This window comes from Nycticebus coucang, chromosome 6, assembly GCF_027406575.1.
Source record: "Nycticebus coucang isolate mNycCou1 chromosome 6, mNycCou1.pri, whole genome shotgun sequence".
Lineage (NCBI taxonomy): Eukaryota > Metazoa > Chordata > Mammalia > Primates > Lorisidae > Nycticebus > Nycticebus coucang.
Genome location: NC_069785.1, coordinates 100340190 through 100361241, shown reverse-complemented (window position 1 = coordinate 100361241; position 21052 = coordinate 100340190). Strand labels below are relative to the sequence as shown.

Here is a 21052-nt window from a genome sequence, read left to right as displayed (position 1 = left end):
CACCCTTGTTATAGCTCACAGCAACCTCAAACTCTTGGGCTCAAGTGATTCTTTTGCCTCAGCCTTCCAAGTAGGTGGGACTACAGGCGCCCCCAGCAATGTCCAGCTATTTTTTTTTTTAGAGATGGGGTCTTGCTCTTGCTCAGCCTGGTCTTGAACTCCTGAGCTTAAGCAATCCACCCATCTCTGCCCCCCAGAGTGTTAGGATTACATGTGTGAGCCACCGTGCCTGGCCTTTTGTTGTTATTATTTTGTTTTTTTGAGACAGTCTCACTCTATCACCCAGGCTAGAGTGCAGTGATGTCACCACAGCTCACAGCAACCTCAAACTCCTAGGCTCAAGTGAACCTCTTGCCTCAGCCTCCCAAGTAACTGGGACTACTGGCGCCCGTCACCACACCTGGCTAATTTTTGTATTTTTTGTAGAGATGAGGTCTCACTGTGTTGGTCATGCTGTTCCCAAATTACTTCTGGCTTTAAGCAGTTCTCCCTCCCACCTTGGCCCCTAAAGTGCTAGGATTACAGGTGTGAGCCACACGCCCGGCAGCCTTAGTGTTCTTATTGTACCTTTTGTGGTTTTCCCGCAGTTCTTGGATATTCTGAAGTGATTTTAAAAATCTTTTCTCTGCTGGGCAGCGCTCATAGCTCAGTGTTTAGGGCTCCGGCCACATACACCGAGGCTGGTGGGTTCGAACCCAGGCCAGCTGAACAATAATGACAACTGCAACAAAAAATGAGCTATGAGCTATAGTCGGCTATGAGAAATACCCTGTTTTGGGGTTCCATCTTCAACACAAAAACTTTCAGAATCTGTAGCTCAGCGGCTAGAGAGCTGGCCACATACACCGGGGCCTGCCAAACAACAACAACTACAAAAAAATATATAGCCAGGCGTTGTGGCGGGCATCTGTAGTCCCAGCTACTTGGGAGGCTGAAGCAAGAGAATCGCTTAAGCCTAAGAGTTTGAGGTTGCTGTGAGCTGTGATGTCAAGAAGTCTACCAAGGGTGACATAGTGAGACTCTGTCTGAAAAATAAAAAAATCTTTTCTCTGCTTTTCAGTTTTAGAAGTTTCAAAATATTCAAAGCAGTTTCCGCCTACCTTTGGAAGGCTCAGAGATTCTTTCCTCAGCCCTGTCCCATCTACTAACGAGCTCATCGAAGGCATTCTTCATTTCTGGCACAGTTTTTAATCTGTAGCGTTTCTGCTTGATTCTTTCTTAGAATTTCCGTCTCTCTGCTTACATTATCCATCTGTTCTTGCATGTCGTCTACTTTTCCCATTAAAGGCCTTAGCATATTAATCATAGTTTTAAAAAATTTCTGGTGTGGGGGCGGCGCCTGTGGCTCAGTGAGTAGGGCGCCGGCCCCATATGCCGAGGGTGGCGGGTTCAAACCCAGCCCCGGCCAAACTGCAGCAAAAAAATAGCCGGGCGTTGTGGCGGGAGCCTGTAGTCCCAGCTGCTCTGGAGGCTGAGGCAAGAGAATCGCGTAAGCCCAAGAGTTGGAGGTTGCTGTGAGCCGTGTGACGCCACGGCACTCTACCCGAGGACGGTACAGTGAGACTCTGTCTCTACAAAAAAAAAAAAAATTCCTGGTGTGATGATTCCAGTCAGATCTGACTCTGGTCATGATGCTTGTTCAGTATCTTCAAACTATTTTTTTTTTTACTTTTAGCATGCCTTGCGGTTTTTTGTTGAAAGGTAGCCATGGCATAGTGCGTTAGTGGTGCAATGGTGAGGTACAGGGTTGGGGTCGCTCTGCAGCCCTGTGGCCAGGTCTGGTCTTACGGTGAGTCTGGCCCTGGCTATGAACTTCACCAGTACTGCTCAGTTTTCTTCTCTCCTTCTCAGGTGAGACTGGGTGGCTGAAGGAGGCTGGAACTGAGTTTTTCCCTTTTCCCACATGGAAGGCTAGAAGCGGCTGGAGTTGGAAATTCCCCTTCCTCCAGATTACTTGGGCTCTGACAATCCCCCAGCAGTTTAATTAGGTTCTTTAGAGGACAGGCCTTGTTAAGAAGAACAGATGCTCTGGTGTATTTTAAATGGGCACTTTCTCCTCCCCTGCCAGAAGTATAAGGGGATTTTTGCTCTTTGCTTGAGAACCTCGTAGAGCTCCTGGAAGTGAACCTCGTGAAACTGTAGGCCCCCTGTGACTGCGCCCGTGGAGTTTATAACTCAGACTTGTCCACTCTGAGCCTCAGCACCCTGCCGATCACAGTGCGGCTTTCCCAGCCCCGCACTGGTTCCTGCAGGGGTGTCTGCCTTAGGAAGTTGTGATTCTCTGCACCTGCCTATCTGTCCAGTTTGGGAGGCAGTGGTTTGTCCATGACCTCACCTCTGTGACAGAGCTAAGAAATGCTGTTGATCTCTTTTAGTTTGTTCAGCTTTTTACTTGTTAGGATGGAGTGGTGACTTCCAAACTCTATGTGCTGGCCTGACACTGGAAGTTTTCCTGATACTGTGTGTGAAATCTGGTAAACCCCTTTCCCTTCTGTACCCATTGCTCTCCTCCAGGCCCTCATTTCCAGGTTGTGGGGAACCTTGTTAATGGCTTTCAGTCGCTTCCCCTTCAGCCTCTTCCCGATATGGGTGCCACAGTGGTCCCTCTACAGCAGTGTTTCCAACCTTTTTTATCTCACGGCACAATGGAATCTATAGTTAAACTTCCATGGCACACTTAAACTATGTTGGTCAAAAAAAAAAGTAAAAAAAATGAATATGCTCACTGTGCTTTGAACTTCTTTTGAAAATAACTTAATGATCTTTAAAACATTTTTAAAGTTTTAAGTTGAAAATCACTGCTCTAAATTGTAACTCTGATCATGCTATTCCTAGGCTCAAAACTCAGCATTTTCTAAACTTATTATACCATAGAACAGTTTACCCATTGTGATGTACAGTAGAACCTCCAGAGTTGACCACCCCCTTACACTGACCACCTCGTTTAGTTCACCTAATTTTCATAGACCAGACGTGCACCACATGTACGTACCAATACAGTAGACCTAGTTCCTTATGTTGACCAGCTGTGACAGTCCCTTGGGTGGTCACCTGTCAGAGGATTCTACTGGATTAGTGCAAGATCAGCTGATCATAAGATACACTGTTAGTTAAAGACAGCAAGATGTGGTCTTACAGATGAATTAATTCCTGCAACATTGTTCCATTATATTTGAATGCTTAATTGCTACTGAATAAAAACATCAAAGAAAATTGTTCGTTTTGTTAAGAACAAAGTACATAGGTAGCCAAATATCTAGTTTCATTTTTATTATAGATAAATATAAAAGCCATCAACATTTAAACTTGAGAACATTATTTTTCTAGTTCTTAAAAATATTCTGTCTGGTTAATATCAGGAATGATGTTGCCAAGTCATGTCCTCATATCAGGTGGCATGAAGTGTCCCATATTTTGTCTCATTTCAGTCTAATATGAAAGTCTTTATGCACAGATGAAGACTTCCTATAGCAAAAGGAAGAATACGCACTGTTCCTTCGGTAAGTTTTTGCCCTCTCTTGAATTAGGCTGTCCCAGAAATCATTAATCACTGTGACTTGGGCAGCTCACCACCTGGTTTTTTTAAAAATCATCACTTGGATGTTTTCCAGTTCTTGGTTTGTGGGATTCATAGCAGATGAATCATAAAACTCTGCTTTTTTTGTGTAAAACTTCATTTGTTCACTAGATTCATTTGTTCGCTGAATTCATAGATTGAGGTGGAATGAGTTTTTATAACATCAAGTGTTCAGTATGCCACTTACCGAATAAAGTCATGAATATATATTGAAATCCCAAGACAGCTTCTATAGACAGCACCTTGGGAATGGAAGGGGTCCCTCTGTGTTACAGCTGGTATAAATGCAGACACAGGCCTGCGTGCAGCCCAGCAACCCATGCCTCTGTGGTATGCAGCCCCCACACTGTTTTACAGTGTGGATTGAGAGCACCACTTCTGAGAGATGATGGCACATAATTATGGCAACAACTGTCCAACCACATGTATAGTTTTTGGAATGTATCTGGAAGAGAGAATAGCTTTGACTTTTTTTTTTTTGGCCGAGGCTGGGTTTGAACCCACCACCTCCAGTATGTGGGGCCAGCTTTGATACAAACTTTCCACAGAACACAGTAGGGAGATGCTGGCCCCAAGATAGAGACGGCTTTGCTTAGCATGGTGCTCAGGTTCCATGGCTGTCTGGCTTTGCCCTCCCTCAGGCCTCAGCTCCTGCCACCTCCTTCTGTAGCTACACAGTGGCCCTTGCTATTCTTTGAACACAGCTCCCATACCTGGACAGTCCCCTCTTTGCTCACCCTAGCAGATTTGCTGTGCTCTGGCTGGGGTGGAGGGAGATGTGTTCGTAGAGGTGGGAGGAGGAGGCTTCTGTGCAGGGCTGAGGGACACCATTGGAATATGTGATGGCCTGACATTATTGCCAGGGAGTTTCATTTAGTGTCCTCCCCTTGTCTTGTCTGAGACACCTTGTTCCATCATCCCTGCAAGTCCTGTTTATCTGTCCTCAGAGATGCCTCTGCCCACCCCCAGTCCCAGTTGTGTTTGTCCCCATCCAGCCTGGCTTCTCTGCAGCCCCACCTCTCCCTTATGACAGTCCGGATCCATCCCCACTGCTCTGGACCCACCCACCCTTTCAGGGAGGGGACCCTTTTCCAGAGCACATGGGATGAATCCCCTGGCCCCCTTGGGGCATCCTTCAGCCTGTGAACTAGCCCCAGAACTTAGTTAAGCCCACGTCTGAAGAGGGCCAACGGGAGAAGATGTGTCTAAAGCTTCTTAAAAACTGTTAGGCCTTCTAGGGAATAAAGTGGCGCCATTAGTGAGGCCCCTCAGCAGTCACCAGGGACAGGCCTCATTCTACTCCCTGCCATCAGTGCAACTCGGAAGAGACTCCTAGTCAGCAGGCTGGGAGGATTTGTGACAGATGCTCGGCGGGGCAAGTTCTGGTTTATCAGGTTTGCTCTTGGTCAGCAGGTGGAAACAAGTTCAGTAGTTGGGCAGCTGCAGCCCACTTGAAAGAGCTCCCAAAGGCAGAGGCAGGCTTCTGGCTGAGGCTCAGCAGGTGCCTGTTGTTGTTACAGGATTTCTGAAATCATTTCTTGTGCCCTCACTAATTGGTAGTGGTTCCTGTGTCATACACGTAATTCCTTGGGCTTCTGTTTCTGGACTGTATTCTGTTCCAGTATTCTGTCTACTTATTTGCTAAGACCTTCCTGTCTTGTTTGCTCTAACTTTATAATAATGTATTTCAGTGCCTGAGGAGGCTAAACCTTCTCATTGCTCGTCATTTGCAAAATTTTCTTGGCTGTCCTCACACATTGAGTTTTCTGCATGAATAACTCCATCTAGTTCTAAAAATAATCCTACTGATATTTTTATTGTATTAAATTTATACCCATGTATATTGAGGAATAATTGATTGACTTTTCCATTTAAGAATAAGCTATGTCTTATTAGTTTTCTTCTGTGTGCCTTGGTAATTTTTATTATTATTTTATTTATTTTATTTGAGACAAGGTTTCACCACAGCCTTGAATTCCTGGGCTAATGTGACCCTCCTGCCTCAGCCTCTTGAGTGGATGCGACTGTAGGCATGCACCATCATAGCCAGCTTGTTTTAATATAGATCTTGCATGCTTCCTAAGTAGATTCTAAGACATTGTATCCTTTTGGTTGCTACTATAACGATTTTTAAAAATCCATGATATTTTTCCCTTTGGTTGTTTGTATTTATAGGAAGGCTATGGATTTTGGATTTTGTTTCCTATTAGTAATTTTATATCTAACTACCTTAATGAATTTTAGTTACTCAAGTCAACTATTTTTTTTTTTTTTGAGACAGTTTCACTTTGTCACCCTTAGTAGAGTACTGTGGTGTCATAGCTCGCAGCAACCTCAAATTCTTGAGCTCAGGTGATTCTCTCGCCTCAGCATCCCAAGTAGCTGGGAGTACAGGTGCCCACTCATGATGTCTACTTTTTATTTTTATTTATTTATTTTTTGAGACAGAGTCTCAGTTGGTCACCCTTGGTAGAGTGCTGTGGCATCATAGGTCACAACAACCTCAAACTCTTGGGCTCAAGTGATACTCTTGCCTCAGCCTCCCAAGTAGCTGGGACTATAGGCACCCACCACAATGCCCAGCTATTTTTTTAGAGACAGGGTCTTGCTCTTGCTCAGGCTGGTCTTAAACCTGTGAAGTCAAGCAGTCCACCTGCCATGGCCTCCCAGAGTGCTGGGATTACAGGCATGGGTCACTGTGTCCAGCCCACATCCACTTTTAAAATTGATTTTCTTGAGTGTTCTAGACGTGCAACCATATTATCTGAAAATAATAATACCTGATTGGGTGGAATTTATAGGAAAGTCAAACTCCAATATGCTTTTGAATTAGATTATTTGCATGGGAAAATGCATGAGAAGAAACTATTGTCCACATCTTTTTCCCTTAACTTTCTGTCCTGGGCTCTGGGGATTTGTCCCTGCTATCTAGTGTAGTCTGTTGACCTATATCAGAGGCCAGGTGAGCCCATGCCTCTGGTCCCTTGGGGTGGCTGCCCAGTTGAGGCCTCTGTCCTGAGAGCACAAAGGAGACCTCACAAGATGCAGTGGTGGAGCACAAAGGGCTAATAGGAATTCTTCTGGCCTGCCAAGAGGGAAGGATGTTTTGGGCCCAACAATGGGCGTGTGCATTGGCATGGGCATTTGAAAGTACAAGGGATTCACAAGTGCTATAAGGGAGAGCAGTGGAATAGAAGTCTGTCTGGTAAGGGGGCAGAGCCAGGTGGGGAGAGGTCTATGGCTCATTCCAGAGCACCTGGGGCTGGTCCTGGGGGTGGGGGCAGAACTGCGGGAGCCTTCGAAGCTGGGTGGGCAGTGCCTGAGCCAGCTGGGCTGGAGGAAGACCTCTTTGGGTGCCCAGCTGATGATGTTTGAAGGGGTTCAAGACTCAAGACAGATTAATTAGGGCATCATATGAGAGTTGTAAAATGTCTGAATGGTTTTAATTCAAATAGAAGTAGGAAGAAAATAATCACAAGGTTTTATAGGTTCATATTAGAAAAAAGCCTGAAGCCGAGCATTGCAAGTGAGAAATTATGATAAAAGTTAAAACATGATTTCTCTCTTTTTTTTCTACAAAAAATAGTCATGACAATTCTTTGCAGAATCTTTTCATATTCCAAACACATATGTTGCACAGTGTCTAATTATTTTTGGAGACAATTACCATCAGGTTCCAAAATGTGTTCAATGAACAGCAATTGGTGTTTATTTAGCTCTAAAGAGACTATGCAAAGAACAATAGGTTATGTTGTCTGCCTAAAGGAGAATTTTGCCATCCGGAAACATCTGCTTTCTATTTAAAGCACTGAAGGAGGAATGGAGGGTATATTTGAAATTCACACTCTGAGCATTGAACACCAAAGAAAGGAGAATAAAATTGGATATGAAGGTAGTTTCTGTTCTCTTTTCCCTGCTGGGAAGTAAACGCAGGTTGGAAAGTTCTGATTCTCTCGAATCTTTTTCTATTTATACTGATTTGCACACTCAGAGGAACCGACTCCTGTGCCCTAGTTCCAACTCTCTTACTTTCTCAGGTGAGGCAAGATACTCTTGCAAAGCTGGAGTGCTTTTCTGAATTTCGTGGTAAGGTTGTAAAGTGCTCTTGATTTTGCTCATGAAGATTTCGAGATTTCTTGTCCAGGTTGCCTGCAGTCATCCAGTGAGCTTCAGTTTTCTGTGTGGATGGTGCTGCTCACACCGCCTGTCGGGGTGAAGTGAGGACATACCCTGTGTGTGTGGCATGTTGTGTGCTGGCTGCAGGGGACAACGTGTTATCTACCTCTGTAACAAGCTCAGCAGCTTAAAACAAAACACATTCCTCTGTGTCCGGATTCTAGAGATGGCTTAGCTGGGCCCTCTGCTTCCGGGTCTCCAACACGGCTGTGTCAGATGGTCACTAGGACTGGAATCTCACCTGAGGACTCCACTGTGGAAGGATCTACTTCCAGGATCACATGGTTGTTGGCAGAATTTCAGTTCCTCCAGGGCTGTTGATTAAGATCCTGGGTTTTTTCTTTTTTAACAGACTTTAAAGAGATATGGTCTCTTGGCTCGGCGCCTGTGGCTCAAGTGGCTAAGGAGCCAACCACATACACCTGAGCTGGTGGGTTCGAATCCAGCCCGGGCCCGCCAAACAACAATGATGGCTGCAACCAAAAAGTAGCCGGGTGTTGTGGCGGGCGCCTGTAGTCCCAGCTATTTGGAAGGTGGAGGCAGGAGAATTGCTTGAGCCCAGGAATTGGAGGTTGCTGTGAGCTGTGATGCCACAGCACTCTACCCAGGGCAACAGCTTGAGGCTCTGTCTCAAAAAAAAAAAAAAAAAGAGATAATGGTCTCACTTTGTTGCCTGGGTATGAGGGCAGTATGACAATCATAGCTGACAGCAAACCTCAAACTCCTGGGCGGCGCCTGTGGCTCAGTCGGTAAGGCGCCGGCCCCATATACCGAGGGTGGCGGGTTCAAACCCGGCCCTGGTTGAACTGCAACCAAAAAATAGCCGGGCGTTGTCGTGGGCACCTGTAGTCCCAGCTCCTCGGGAGGCTGAGGCAAGAGAATCGCTTGGGCCCAGGAATTGGAGGTTGCTGTGAGCTGTCTGATGCCACGGCACTCTACAGAGGGCCATAAAGTGAGACTCTGTCTCTACAAAAAAAAAAACAAAACAAAAACAAAAAACCCCTCAAACTCCTGGGCTCAAGCTGTCCTCCTATCTCGGTCTCCCAAGTAGCTGGGAATATAGACGTGTACCACCATGTCTGGCTAATTTTTCTATTTTTTTATAGAAATGGGGTCTCAGGCTGGTCTTTTTTTTGTTTGTTTTTTGTAGAGACAGTCTCACTTTACTGCCCCCGGTAGAGTGCCGTGGCGTCACATGGCTCACAGCAACCTCCAGCTCTTGAGCTTATGTGATTCTCTTGCCTCAGCCTCCCGAGCAGCTGGGACTACAGGCACCCGCCACAACGCCCGGCTAGGTTGGTCGTTTTTCCAATGTGTAACATTTTTTAAAGCAATATATAGCTAACAGGAATAAATTTTCACTTAACATAAAAAACTGTAGTATATGTATACCAAGGAGCACTATACAGCCATAAAAAGGTGGAGACTTTGCACCCTCTGCACTCACCTGGCTAGATCTGGAGAACATTCTCCCAAGAAAAGTGTTCCAAGAATGGAAGAGCAAGCATCCCATGTACTCAGTGTTAATCTGAAAATAGTAGATCAACAACTACAGGCCCACGTGAGAGAAAAATACAATTAAATTTAAGAAGTGGGTAAGGGCTTGGTAGGTTCCTACCTGTTGGCACAACATAGGGGTGTATGGCACACTTTCTGGGTGAAGAACTCAACTACAACTCAGACTTTGGACTTCACCTTGCAAATGCAAACAGTGCAACCCAATCATATATACACCCATATTAACCTGAAATTTAAAAAGCCCAGAAAACATCAGAAAAGAGAAAGCTTCTGAGAAGTAGTTAAGTAGCTAATTATTACAGATTTTCATGATTGTGTCTAAAAACTGTCAGGCTGGTGTTAAACTCCTGACTTCAGAGGATCCTCCTGCCTCGGCCTCCCAGAGTGCTGAGGTTACAGGTGTGAACCTGTATTCCTTGCTGTGAGTTAGATTCCTTCCTCTGCTCCTTGCAGTGTGGGTCTCCCCAACATGGCAACCTGCTTCACCAAAGTCAGCACGAGAGAGTCTTCTAGGAGACAGAATTGACAGTCCTATGTAACTTACACAAGTGACATCTTGTCACCTTTGAGTCAGAGGTCCTACCCAAACTTAAAAGAAAGGGATAACATAAGGGCATGAACACTAGAAAGTGTAAATTGCTGGGAGCCATATCCAAAGCTGCCTACTACCAACAGCTGTTGTTTTAGAAAGAGTACAGCATAATGGTTCAGCGGGAAGGTTGCTGTGTCGTTTAGAAATGACTTAAAATCTCAAATCTGACAGGCCCTGTCTTGTGGCCCAAGACAGGTTGCCTGGCCTCTTGGAGCCTGTTTATCACTCATATGGCACCTTCCCCATAGAATTGTTGTGATCCTGAATGAGAGATCGAGCCTGTCAGAATGGTAAGCACTCAGGAAATGTCGGTTACCAGCTGTCTTTTTATTCTTGCTCCTCCCCTTTTGAAAATTTCCCCATTTTTTGAAATATCATCAATTTTTAAAATTTTATTAATAGAAGAAGAACAGCATGGACTCTCCTGTGCCCTCAGACTTAGTTATTTATGTGGAAATCCCAGTCCTGTGAGTAGTTTCTGGGCACGGAGTCACTGACAGACTGGCCGTGCACATCGTGCTGGGTTTGCCCAGGACCTCGGAAGGGCCAGAGCTCCCTGCCACAGGGACCCCTCAGGACGGGGCAGTTGGGGCTCTCTGCAGTGCCCCTCCCAGGTCTCCACAGGTCCTCACACTGGGGAAGGCTTGGTTGTTGTGACCAAGAATGCGGCCAGCTGAGCCACTGTGCTCTCCCATATCCTTGTGTTTCTGGTTAGGTTCCCCAGGGCAATCCATGATGACTTCAGTTCGTCCACAGAGCTGGGAAGCAGATTCAGCCCTTCTTGTCCACATGCCCATTTTGACCTGGACTATACCAAGCAGGTGGCCTGCCACTTTCTCTCACCTCCTGTCTCTCCACTCTGCTTTCCTCACTTTTACATGCCTGGACATAAAGAGTGCTTGCAGAAGGCCACTGCTTGGCCACCCCCAGCTGCCTCAGTCTCCACCCTCCTCCTCAGGGTGGGAAATGAGAGGGAAGGTCTGTGAGCCTGGACCCTCTGGGTAGCCTGACAATATCTGCGAGAGCGGCACACACATCTTAGCATAGTTTGATTCTTCAAACAGTTCTGTTGTTACTGCCCTTCCTCTTACATTTGCAAGAGATCACCATGTGAGGAAGGGTTTCCCTGTACTGAGTGCACATAGATGTTTACGGCTGACAGTGGTACCACAGGCAACCCAGGTGCCAAACTGGCTGGTGTGGACCTGATTACGAGGACTTGTGTTCATGTGCACACATGCTCCTCACGGGTGACCACTCTTGACAGCAGATTCGAGAATTACAGTTTGAACGTTCTTTTTGTTTCTGCAGCTGTCACCCAGATGCTGGAAGGGTCTTGTTTTAGGATTGGGTAGGTGGTGAACTTGGTCACTGTTGAGGGAAGAAAACTATCCTAGTAATCCATGTCCCTCGTGGTACTTGTCCTGCTCTGGGGAGCTGGAAGGGAAGTTTCTGAGAGCCAGGAACGCTGGTCTCTGCCCCTTCTTCTGCAACACTGCATCAAAGTAGCATGTCCAGGAGAAGTAGCCACGAAGGCTGTTGTGTCTGCACCGCAGTTGGCCCTTGCTGCCGGTGTCCACGGCGTGGGGTAGTGTCCCTCGCATGTGGCACCAGTGGTGAATCGCTTGTCTAGGAAAGAGTTTCTCTCCTAAGAGTTTTCTTCCCCATCATGAGTCCTCCCCAGACAGGACGTATTCATAGACCACATCACCTAAAACCATTCTAAAGACGAGAGCACTCACAATTCACTTTCCCTTTTGATTTTTCGTACCCTCTTGAGTGTCCTATTTTATGTCATCTCTTTTGGTATCATAAGGATTTAAAACATTAGTTTGTTATCTTTTGATTTAATTTTATATCTCTAATAAGTACTGATTAAATCTGTAGCAATTTACAAATAATGGGACTATTTTTATGTACTGGTGGCTTTTATATTTTTCATCTGATTTCAGACACTTAAAGGATTTTTGAGCCAGTTTGCCTAAAAACCATTTGTTCAAAAACGGTTTTGTAATGACTCTGTGTTTTATTTTGTGTTACTTGGTGAAGTAAATACATTAAAATGTGAACTGCAGTGAAATCCATTAAAATTTTTATTCATCTGCTTAATTTCTTATTGCATATCAGCAAGATCTAGTTAATTCCCAGTTCAGCAGAAGGAAACATAGACTATATGCTAATTTGGTCAATAATGACATAAAGATCTCACAGGCACGTGGAGTGAAAGAAACAACAATTCAGAGGCAAGAAGAGCAGAAGAGATGGACTTGGTGATTTCTGTGTAAAACTAAAAAGGTTTATGAGTTGGAAACATAAAATTCAGAAGTTTAATCAAGTTGTTAAATGATTATTTTTTTTTTTTGTAGAGACAGAGTCTCACTTTATGGCCCTTGGTAGAGTGCCGTGGCCTCACACAGCTCACAGCAACCTCCAACTCCTGGGCTTAAGCGATTCTCTTGCCTCAGCCTCCCGAGTAGCTGGGACTACAGGTGCCCGCCACAGCACCCAGCTATTTTTTGGTTGCAGTTCAGCCGAGGCCAGGTTTGAACCCGCCACCCTCGGTATATGGGGCCAGCGCCTTACCAACTGAGCCACAGGCGCCGCCCCGTTGTTAAATGATTTTAAAAGTAGGCAAAAGAGATACCCACAAAGATATAAAATAATTCCATCATTCATAAAATGCTGCAAATTTGAGAAGCACTTAATACAAGGTGTCCCAAAAGTCACCCCTGAAGTCATCATACACAGGAAAAATAGTAAAATGTAGCTATGGGTACCTTTATTAACAAAATATTCTTTACAAAATTTTACAAAATTTGGGTGGCGCCTTTGGATCAAAGGAGTAAAGTGCCGGCCCCATATGCCGGAGGTGGCAGGTTCAAACCCAGCCCCCGCCCCCCCCCCCGCCAAAAACTGGAAAAAAAAAAAAAAAATTTTTTTTTTTTACAAAATTTTTACGAAGTATTTTCTTCTTCTTCTTCTTTTTTTTTTTTTTGAGACAAAGTCTCACTATGTTGCCCTCAGTAGAATGCTATGGCATCACAGCTCACAGCAACCTCAGACTCTTAGGCTTAAGCCATTCTCTTGCCTCAGCCTCCCAAGTGGCTGGGACTACAGGCACCCACCACAATGCCTGGCTATTGTTGTTGTTGTTGTTGTTGTTGTTGCAGTTGTTTTAGCTGACCCGGGCTGGGATTGAACCCGCTACCTTCGGTGTGTGTGGCTGGCGCCATAACCACTGTGCTACGGGCACCGAGCCTACAAAGTATTTTCTATGTGTTGGTCACCTCTGTAAATTTTGTAATGAATATTTTGTAAATAAAGGCACATAATTTAGCTACAACTTACCATTTTCCCTATGTATGATGACTTTAGGGGCAACTTTTGGGATATCCTGTAGAATTATAATAGTAACTTGCAAACGGATTGCAAAATCCTAAAATTGTTGCAGAATTGTTTGCAAAATAAACTTTTTGCAAAATCCTAGAAATGAATTGGTTCTAAAATTCTACACAAGCCACCAGGATGTCAGAAAAGGATGGGACACTTGAGAGGATGTGCAGATACTCAGCAGAGTCATCTTTTAAGCAAATTGCTCTTTAGGCCAGTCTCCCTGCAGCCTCAGGGTAATAACAGCTCAGTGGAGTATGCTTACAGAAACTACTCACTGGTATCTCTTTTCTCGCTTCCCTTTTCTTATTTTAATTGTCCTCATGCATATGTATCTTTCCCTATAAGCTATTTAAAATCTTTTGGGGCAGTAGGTGGCCTAGAAATCATAAATTATACATTAAGTCATGTTCTGCCAACTCACACACCCCCACCCTCCTGTTGCAGAGAACAGCCCATCTTCACCACCCGGGCGCATGTCTTCCAGATCGACCCCAGCACCAAGAAGAACTGGGTGCCTGCCAGCAAACAGGCCGTCACTGTCTCCTACTTCTACGATGTCACCAGGAACAGCTATAGGATCATCAGTGTGGACGGAGCCAAGGTACCCCCACTGACTGTAACATTCCCATTGCTTAGTTTTCATCCAAAGCAATGTACCCCAAATCCTGCTTTCTTAACACAGAAGTTACTGTTACAATTATGTATCCTGCTCTTGGTCCAGTTAAAATGATGGCAAATGGGGGGAGAAAACTCCCTGTTACCACACCCCCTTCACAACTAACATTTTAATGCCTGTATAATAATTCCACCAAAGGCCTGTAACACTCTTAATTTCCCCTCTATGGTGGGATCTTTAAGCGGCTTCCAGTGTTTCGCCGTTACAGATAACGTGCATCTTCAGGTTCTAAGTCTCCTCAGTTGTTCATCACACACCTTTCTGTTGAATGTTTCCAGAAGTGATACTGTAGGTCGAGATATTAACACTTTATGGCTCTTGATGCCAAATTGCTTTCCAAAAGGGTTGTTTCTTCCAACATGTATGGGAATGCCAATTATTGCCCCCTTGCCAGTGTTAGGTATTCTGTCTAATCTAGTTTTGGTGTTATTCGGCACAGGAGTTGAATTTTATTAGATACTTTTAGAGTATTTCTTGAGACATTTTTTCCTCATACTTTCCTGACTCTGCTGCCTCCCTCAGTATCTTAGCCACAGGCTCATGGCAGTAGGGTCACCACATCTTCTTTTTTAAAGCCCTGCTGATTTATAATCTCTCTCTGTCTTTAGTCTGTGTCCATACTGCTGGACATTTTGTCCGTGGGTGATCAGCTGTCCTCTGCAATGTATATCTGAAGCAAGGGCCCCTGTTTACTCTCTAAACTACCCCTCCATTCTTACTTCCCAATCATTTGGGCTACAAAATAAAACACAGAATCATTCCTTTCTAAGTCTATCAAACGGATCTGCCTTTGAAATTTACACTTTCTGTCTTCTTTTAAGACCATGCTCTTGTCTCAGCATGTTCTCGCTTGGATGCTTGCAGTAGCCTCCTCATCTCCCACCAGCAGTCTAGCCTGACTTCTGCCTCTGGGTCAGCTACCCGAGCAGTGAGGGAAGATCCCCCAGGGAGGGCTTGAGAAGCTGTCGGGGCCACCTGATACCTCGATATGGCCATTCAGCTGTGTTCTCTAAGTGCCTCCTCTGTGCCCTTTGCATCGTGGGCACTGCAGATAAAGGTGGCTTGGCCCAACTGTCATCTTTCTCTTCTTTCCAGCTGCCACAACCCCTCTTCCTCTTCAGGAAGAGGGTCCACAATCCTCACTTGACAGCAGGGTTTGAAGGACAGGCGGTGACTGGCAGAGTTCACACTGCTGGGAGGCTTGCTGACTAGGGCTCGTGCCCAGCTCCACGTGGCTAGTCCACAGCTTGTCAGGTCAGCTTCTCCCCAGCCAGGAGTATTTCCTGATACGTGCCTGCAGGTTATGCTGTCCCCTTACTTCAGGTAGCAAGCCGGCCTGCTGGGCGGGTCTGCAGAGTCATGGGAGGGTCTTCTAAGCAAGTGGGATGATAGCGCACCCTGGGGTTTGGTGAACAGTGAGGCACAACGCGCGGCACATAGTGGGCTACCACCTCGCGTCTGACGCGTGAATGTCGGAAAGTTGCCTTCGTTTTTTTCCCTCCTGGGAGACTTGGTGATGCTGTAGCTCTGCGCGTCTGCACTGGCGTCGCCCGGACTCTTTCCAGGATGTTCTTACAGAGCTAGGGAATCAAGCTGACCTGCTTCCTTTCATCAATAGAGTCTGTCAGTTCGTCTGCCATCCTCAGATGGGTTTGTACTTTTGTCACTTGAGTTATCCCAGGGTATATCAGGCTTAAATATAGATAAAATGACTTTCCTTAGAGCAAGTGTGTTAGTCCTATTAGGTGGGTTTTTAGCAATTTGTCAAAGTGTCAACCACTGTATGGTTCTAGTTCTGCAGTTCTGAAGGCTGTGACAGTGTGGTGGAGTCTGAGCCAAATGAGACAGCTGTGAGAAACCAGGTGGGTGTGGGAGGCTGGCCAGACCCCTGGCTGCAGAGCACAGCTAATTCAGGCTCAGCGTGGGAGATCCATCAAGTTATATAGTTGTTTAAAAGGTGGGAACTGAAAACCTGGGCCGTGGGGCACTGCTGGAATTCAGAGATCCAGTCAGGGGATCTTGGGCCACCCTTTCATGGTGTCTAGCCACCTGGTGTTCCCACTGCCCATCTCAAGTCTCTGCTTTTTGCTGCCATGGCACCAGAGAACTGTGACTGAGCCTCATTCTGCCAAAGGGAGCAGAAGGCCTCGGAGAGTGGGGCGTTAGGGACAGGCCTTAGTCCTTTAATTACTGTCACTGGCACTCAGGAATTAGGGATGATGGGGGAAGTCTTCTGCCTGGAGAACTGGAACACAGTACACTGGAAGGTAACCCCAGTGCCATATCAGCCCTGCCAGGCCCTCTCTGGACCTGGTTGAGTGTGTGATACCAGCAGCCCAGGTCTGGATCTGATCCCGGGCCTCCTGCTGCTGCTCCACCAGTCTGATGGGCATGGAGAGAGGTCCCCAGAGTGGTGGCAGCATTGCCACTGCCTGGCTTTCTGAAGCTTGCCCCTCTGCCCATTGCTGAGGTTCTCAGCTCCCTGACCACAGCATCCACTCTGCCTGAGCACTCTGCCTGCCTTCCCATGGGCAGGAATGGGGTACAGTGTGCTGAGCCAGCTGCTGCCAGTGTGCAGATGCCAGTGTCCCCTGTGAGGGCTCTTGTCCCCTGCCCTGCCGTGCTCCCTGCCCCTGTCATCTTGGTCCAGTCAACTTGGTTCTGCTGACCTGGTTCCTGAGCATCTTCTCTGGGTCCATGTGTACCATTCACCTCATCCTGCAGCCCTGCTCCCCGTCCACCCGCATATCCTAGGTCTCACGTGGGCTGTCTACTCAGGCCTGCGTGCACCTGATCTGGGGGAAGACAGACATTTCCTGGCTCCCCATTGTTGTGCCTCCACACTTCAGGCCTTTGTTCCCAAATGTTGACCTGAATTGAGATGACAGGTGGTCAGGCATCTTTAGCCTCTAGGTTTTGTTTCAGCCCACGGGCTGTCCCTCTGACCATGGGCAGGTGTATATAGCTCATGTCCTGCCTCTCTCTGTTGGCCTGGCCACATCAAGTCTGTGAACATGAGCTTCCACTTGTCACTTCAGAGCTGTCTGTGCCCCAAGGTGGGAGGCTGTTGTAGCAGTAGCTTGGCCTGTGCCTCCCTGGCAGAGCAGATGCTCTGCATAGTGAGTGGCTGGTGTGGAGGGGCTGGGGAGGTTGATTCAAGCAAAGGGCACACTAAAGTCAGCTTCTGTGTCAACCGTGGGCAGCCTAGAGAGCACACACTCCCAGGGAGGGCAGGGCTGCAGCAGGCAGTGTTAGCGTTCATCCCACTCCAGCCACAGCTGGCACCTTTCTCTGTCCAAGCAGCTGTCACACTGCATAGGGAGGCTGCGTGGCTGCCTCTCCTCCCCTGAGAGCAGCTGGTCATCAGAAAGATCTGCACTCAGACCTGCTCTTCATTCTTCCTGAAACTCTAGGCTTTCCCTCTTCAGGTGTCAGTTCTAGCTGCCACCTAAAGATCTGGATGTCTGGCAAGACTGATGCATGTGCCTCAAACTCTAGGAGATTATGCAGATCCATGTCTGGGGGGCTGCCAGGAGACTGAGCTCTTTGAAAGTGGGGCTCACACATCTGAGATGGTCCATCTTTGTGGTCCCAGCACCAGGCCATGGTGGGCATTGGCATAGGAGTGGGTAGGGTCAGGGTGGTGAGGTTGGGCCTGGCTGCATCCTCTCCAGACTTGCAGGTGTGTTGTGCCCACAGAATGACAGAGGGCAGGAGCCAGTCACCACCAAGGGGAAACCAAGGGCAAGACCTTAGAATGGACCCAGGGTTGGCCTTGTTTGCGGGCAGTGGACAGACAAGAGCCACATGAAGGCATCTCCTATCCCAGCTTCTCAGCACTGCTGTGAACCATTCCAGGCACACACCCACAGCCTCATGATTTATGGGGACTTTGGGGTGAGAATGGCCAGCTCCATTATAAAGAAACTCTGTTTCCAGAGTATTTGTTAATCGAGCCATCACAGCATTTGATTTCACCTTGCAGTTGGCACCTGCTCCCGGCAGAGTTAATCACTGCCATCCTCATGAGAAACTGTGCCCGTGGACACGGTGTGCCTGGAGCAGGTGCTTCTCCCAGGTGCTCTGGATGACTCTGATGCCCTTGGTTCTCGGTTACTTATAGGATCACAGGAATCTGTGTTGGAGGAGACCTTAGAGGGCATCCATTCTACAGATATTTAGCAGTGCCTGCTGGGTTGTGGGCACCGCCAAATTGGGGCTCAGAGAATGTGTCCAGATCCCTGTCTTGTTTGGTGTTTTCTTCTGGGGTTGTAAAATTGCTTTTAAGAAAACATTCAGGGTCCCTCTTTTACCTCCTTTGAACAAATACAGAGCATCTCTGTTCTGGGAGCAAGCATGCAGAGGCTCCCTTGCGCACAGTAGGTTTTCAGTGAATGTTAGTAGTTTTCCTTCCCTGTCTTTTTTTTTAGTGTCTATTTAATAACTACTCTGGAAGCAGACAACATGTCCTTTAATTTCTGAAACTCAGTTCCAGCCTCTTGTGAAAAGCCCTCAAGTTCTTCTGACATCCCTCTCCCTGGATTTGAGGAAGTCTTTCCATGAGGACTCCAGCGGGCCGGTCACCCTCTCCATTCTGTGAGCAGCTGCCTCGAGTCCAGAGCAGTAAGAGTAGAGGCAGGAGGAAGTTAGCTATTTGCTTTTTCCAAGGAGTTCCTGATGATGTTTGTTTTATGCACTTTATGAAAATGTGACCCAGTGATCTGCAGGAGTTGGTCTACTAGGCACCTTCTCCCTGTGAAGTTTCAGAGATGACTCATGATGGCAGCAGGTGCATGCAGGAGGTGGGAGCTCAGACCAGAGCTTCCTCTTGGGATTCTTCAATTTCTCCTCCCAGACTCATTCTCCCCACTCCTGGTGGGGCACAGCTCTTGTCCTTGTGAAACTCTCCACAGCACTGAGCACTCCCCTGAGCCCTCATCTTCTATCCACATCTTGCTCCCAGCTCTAGGACTGCATTCTCCTTAATTCCCTGTCTCTCTCTGTTATGGTCACCTCTGCACTCCTTCACTTGCTCTTCCTTTGTTATTGCTGAAACTCAGCCCTCTGCCCTAGGCCGCTCCTCCTCACCCTCTCCTTGCTCCTGCTGGGTGACACCCTCCACTCCTGTGACCCCTTCACTGCTAACTCAAGTTTGCTCAAGCCCTGCCCCTCCTCTGAGGCCAGAACATGCATGTGTAGCTGTTTCTTGTCCCTAACACAGTGTTCCATGGGCAGGATGGACCTGTTCACAGGCACCTGCACACCCTGAAGATGAGTCTGCCTGACCACTTTGTCATGGGTTTGTGTTCCTTATTTTTAGCTCCTTTTATATGCTATTTAATGTCTAATAATAAAGCCAGTTCTCATATGCCTACTATGCTTCTGTTATACTTCAGATGCACATTTATGGGCTTTCTCCCATCCATGCTGCAAGAAATCACCACTCTCTGGAAATTTGTGTTACACATTCCCTAGCTTTGTAGCTTTGCCACATGTGTTTATATCCCTCAACCAGAGGTTGGCAAACTTTCTCTAAGGGCCAGAGAGTAATTAAAAAACACCAGCAATGAAACCACAGGTCACAGAGTCTCTCTAGCAGCTATTTGACTCTTTATCTGTAGCAAGAAGACAGCCGTAGACCAATAGGTAAATGAATGGTCATGACTGTATTCCAATAAAACTTTATTTATAAAAATAGGCTATAAGGGCTATAGTTTGCTGACTCCTCCCCACAAATAATATATTATTCCCTTTTGCCTGATGTTGACCTTTTTAAAATAGAATCATATTAGCGACTCATACCAGATGTGTTTTTTATGACTTCCTTTTTGTTTTTTTCACATATTTTCATCCACGTTGATTAATTTGCTTGGTTGATAGTCCTGCTTGTTTACTGTCTCATTGTATGAAAATACCACAGTTCATTTGTCCATTCTGCTGGTGGTAGACACTTTTTGCAACCCCTTTTTGCAAACACTGCTACTGTGAACATTCTTGTACATTTCTCCATATGTCTATGCAAAGGTTTCTTTCAGGTATATGCTGAGGGTTGGAACTGCTGGGTGGTAAGAATGTGTAAACTTTACTACAGTAATCCACATAGTTTTTCAAAGTGATTTCAAAACTGAGGGTTGTCATTGCCCTACATCCTCACGCACATGCTTGGTATCATCAGACGTATTCTGAATTTGATAAGCATGTAACAGTAGTGGTGGTGGCGATGGTGGCGGCGGCAGTGGTGGTGGTGGTGGTAGAGATGATGATGGTAGTGGTGGTGGTAGTGGTAGTGATGAAGGTAGTGGTGGTGGTGATGGTGGTGATGGCGGTGATGGTATGATGAGGGTAATGGAAGTAGTGATGATGGTAATGATGTAGTTTCGCTATTACTAGTGACATTGAGCTATAGCTTAGTCCATCAAATTCAGCCTGTCTCATTCTCTCTAGTCTTACAAGAGGCTGTTTGCTCACCCAGAACTAAGCCTCCCATGGTACCCTAGGTCCCCAGGTCTGCTCAGGCACCCCAGGGCCTCCCTGCTGCCCACACTGCTGCACTGTGCACTCACCCCTGCATGCCCAGAGCAATCAAAAGGTCTTTTCACATGTGCACACTTTCCGTCACTGTGTCATTTATGCATGAGTAAGGTAAAAGTCAGAAATGCTTAGCAATGTTTGCCTCAAGGAGAAGCAAAAGCCTTAAGGTTGAGTCCAGCAAGAGCAGTTAGCCAGAAATGGTGTACATGGGGCCAGAGAGGGATGTGCGTAGAAGGAACGGATCCTTGGAAGCTCCTATCTGCCCAGCTTTCCAGGACAACTTGGTCTTCATAGCTGAGTCAGGTGTAGCGCAGGATGGAGTTCCCATGAGGAGGACTCTGGGGCTGAGCATTCTGGCCATGTGATGGCCCCGCTGTCCATCTTGCTGCTTTGTGGAGACAGTGCCCTGGAGCCCCAGGAGGGTGCTTGGCCGGCAGAGCTGGGCCTACTATTGTGGCTTTCAGTTTGTTCTACCACTGCCATGTCAGGGCCACATAGAAGGACGTTGTAGAGGTAAATGATGGCTTTCCTTTCCCTTTCTTTTCTCTGCTCCCCTCCCCTTTCTTCTTCCCTTCTGGATCTAGAAAGT

The 21052-nt window shown here is 46.7% G+C and overlaps 1 protein-coding gene across 1 annotated transcript in view; it reads left to right on the top strand.

The window, feature by feature from the left end:
- The window catches only part of HOMER2 (homer scaffold protein 2), a 111764-nt gene that overhangs the window by 42426 nt on the left and 48286 nt on the right, over positions 1-21052 (top strand). Inside the window, exon 2 of the mRNA XM_053596205.1 lies at positions 13701-13857. Coding sequence (XP_053452180.1) covers positions 13701-13857 — 157 coding nt within the window. The remainder of the gene's footprint in view (positions 1-13700; positions 13858-21052) is intronic.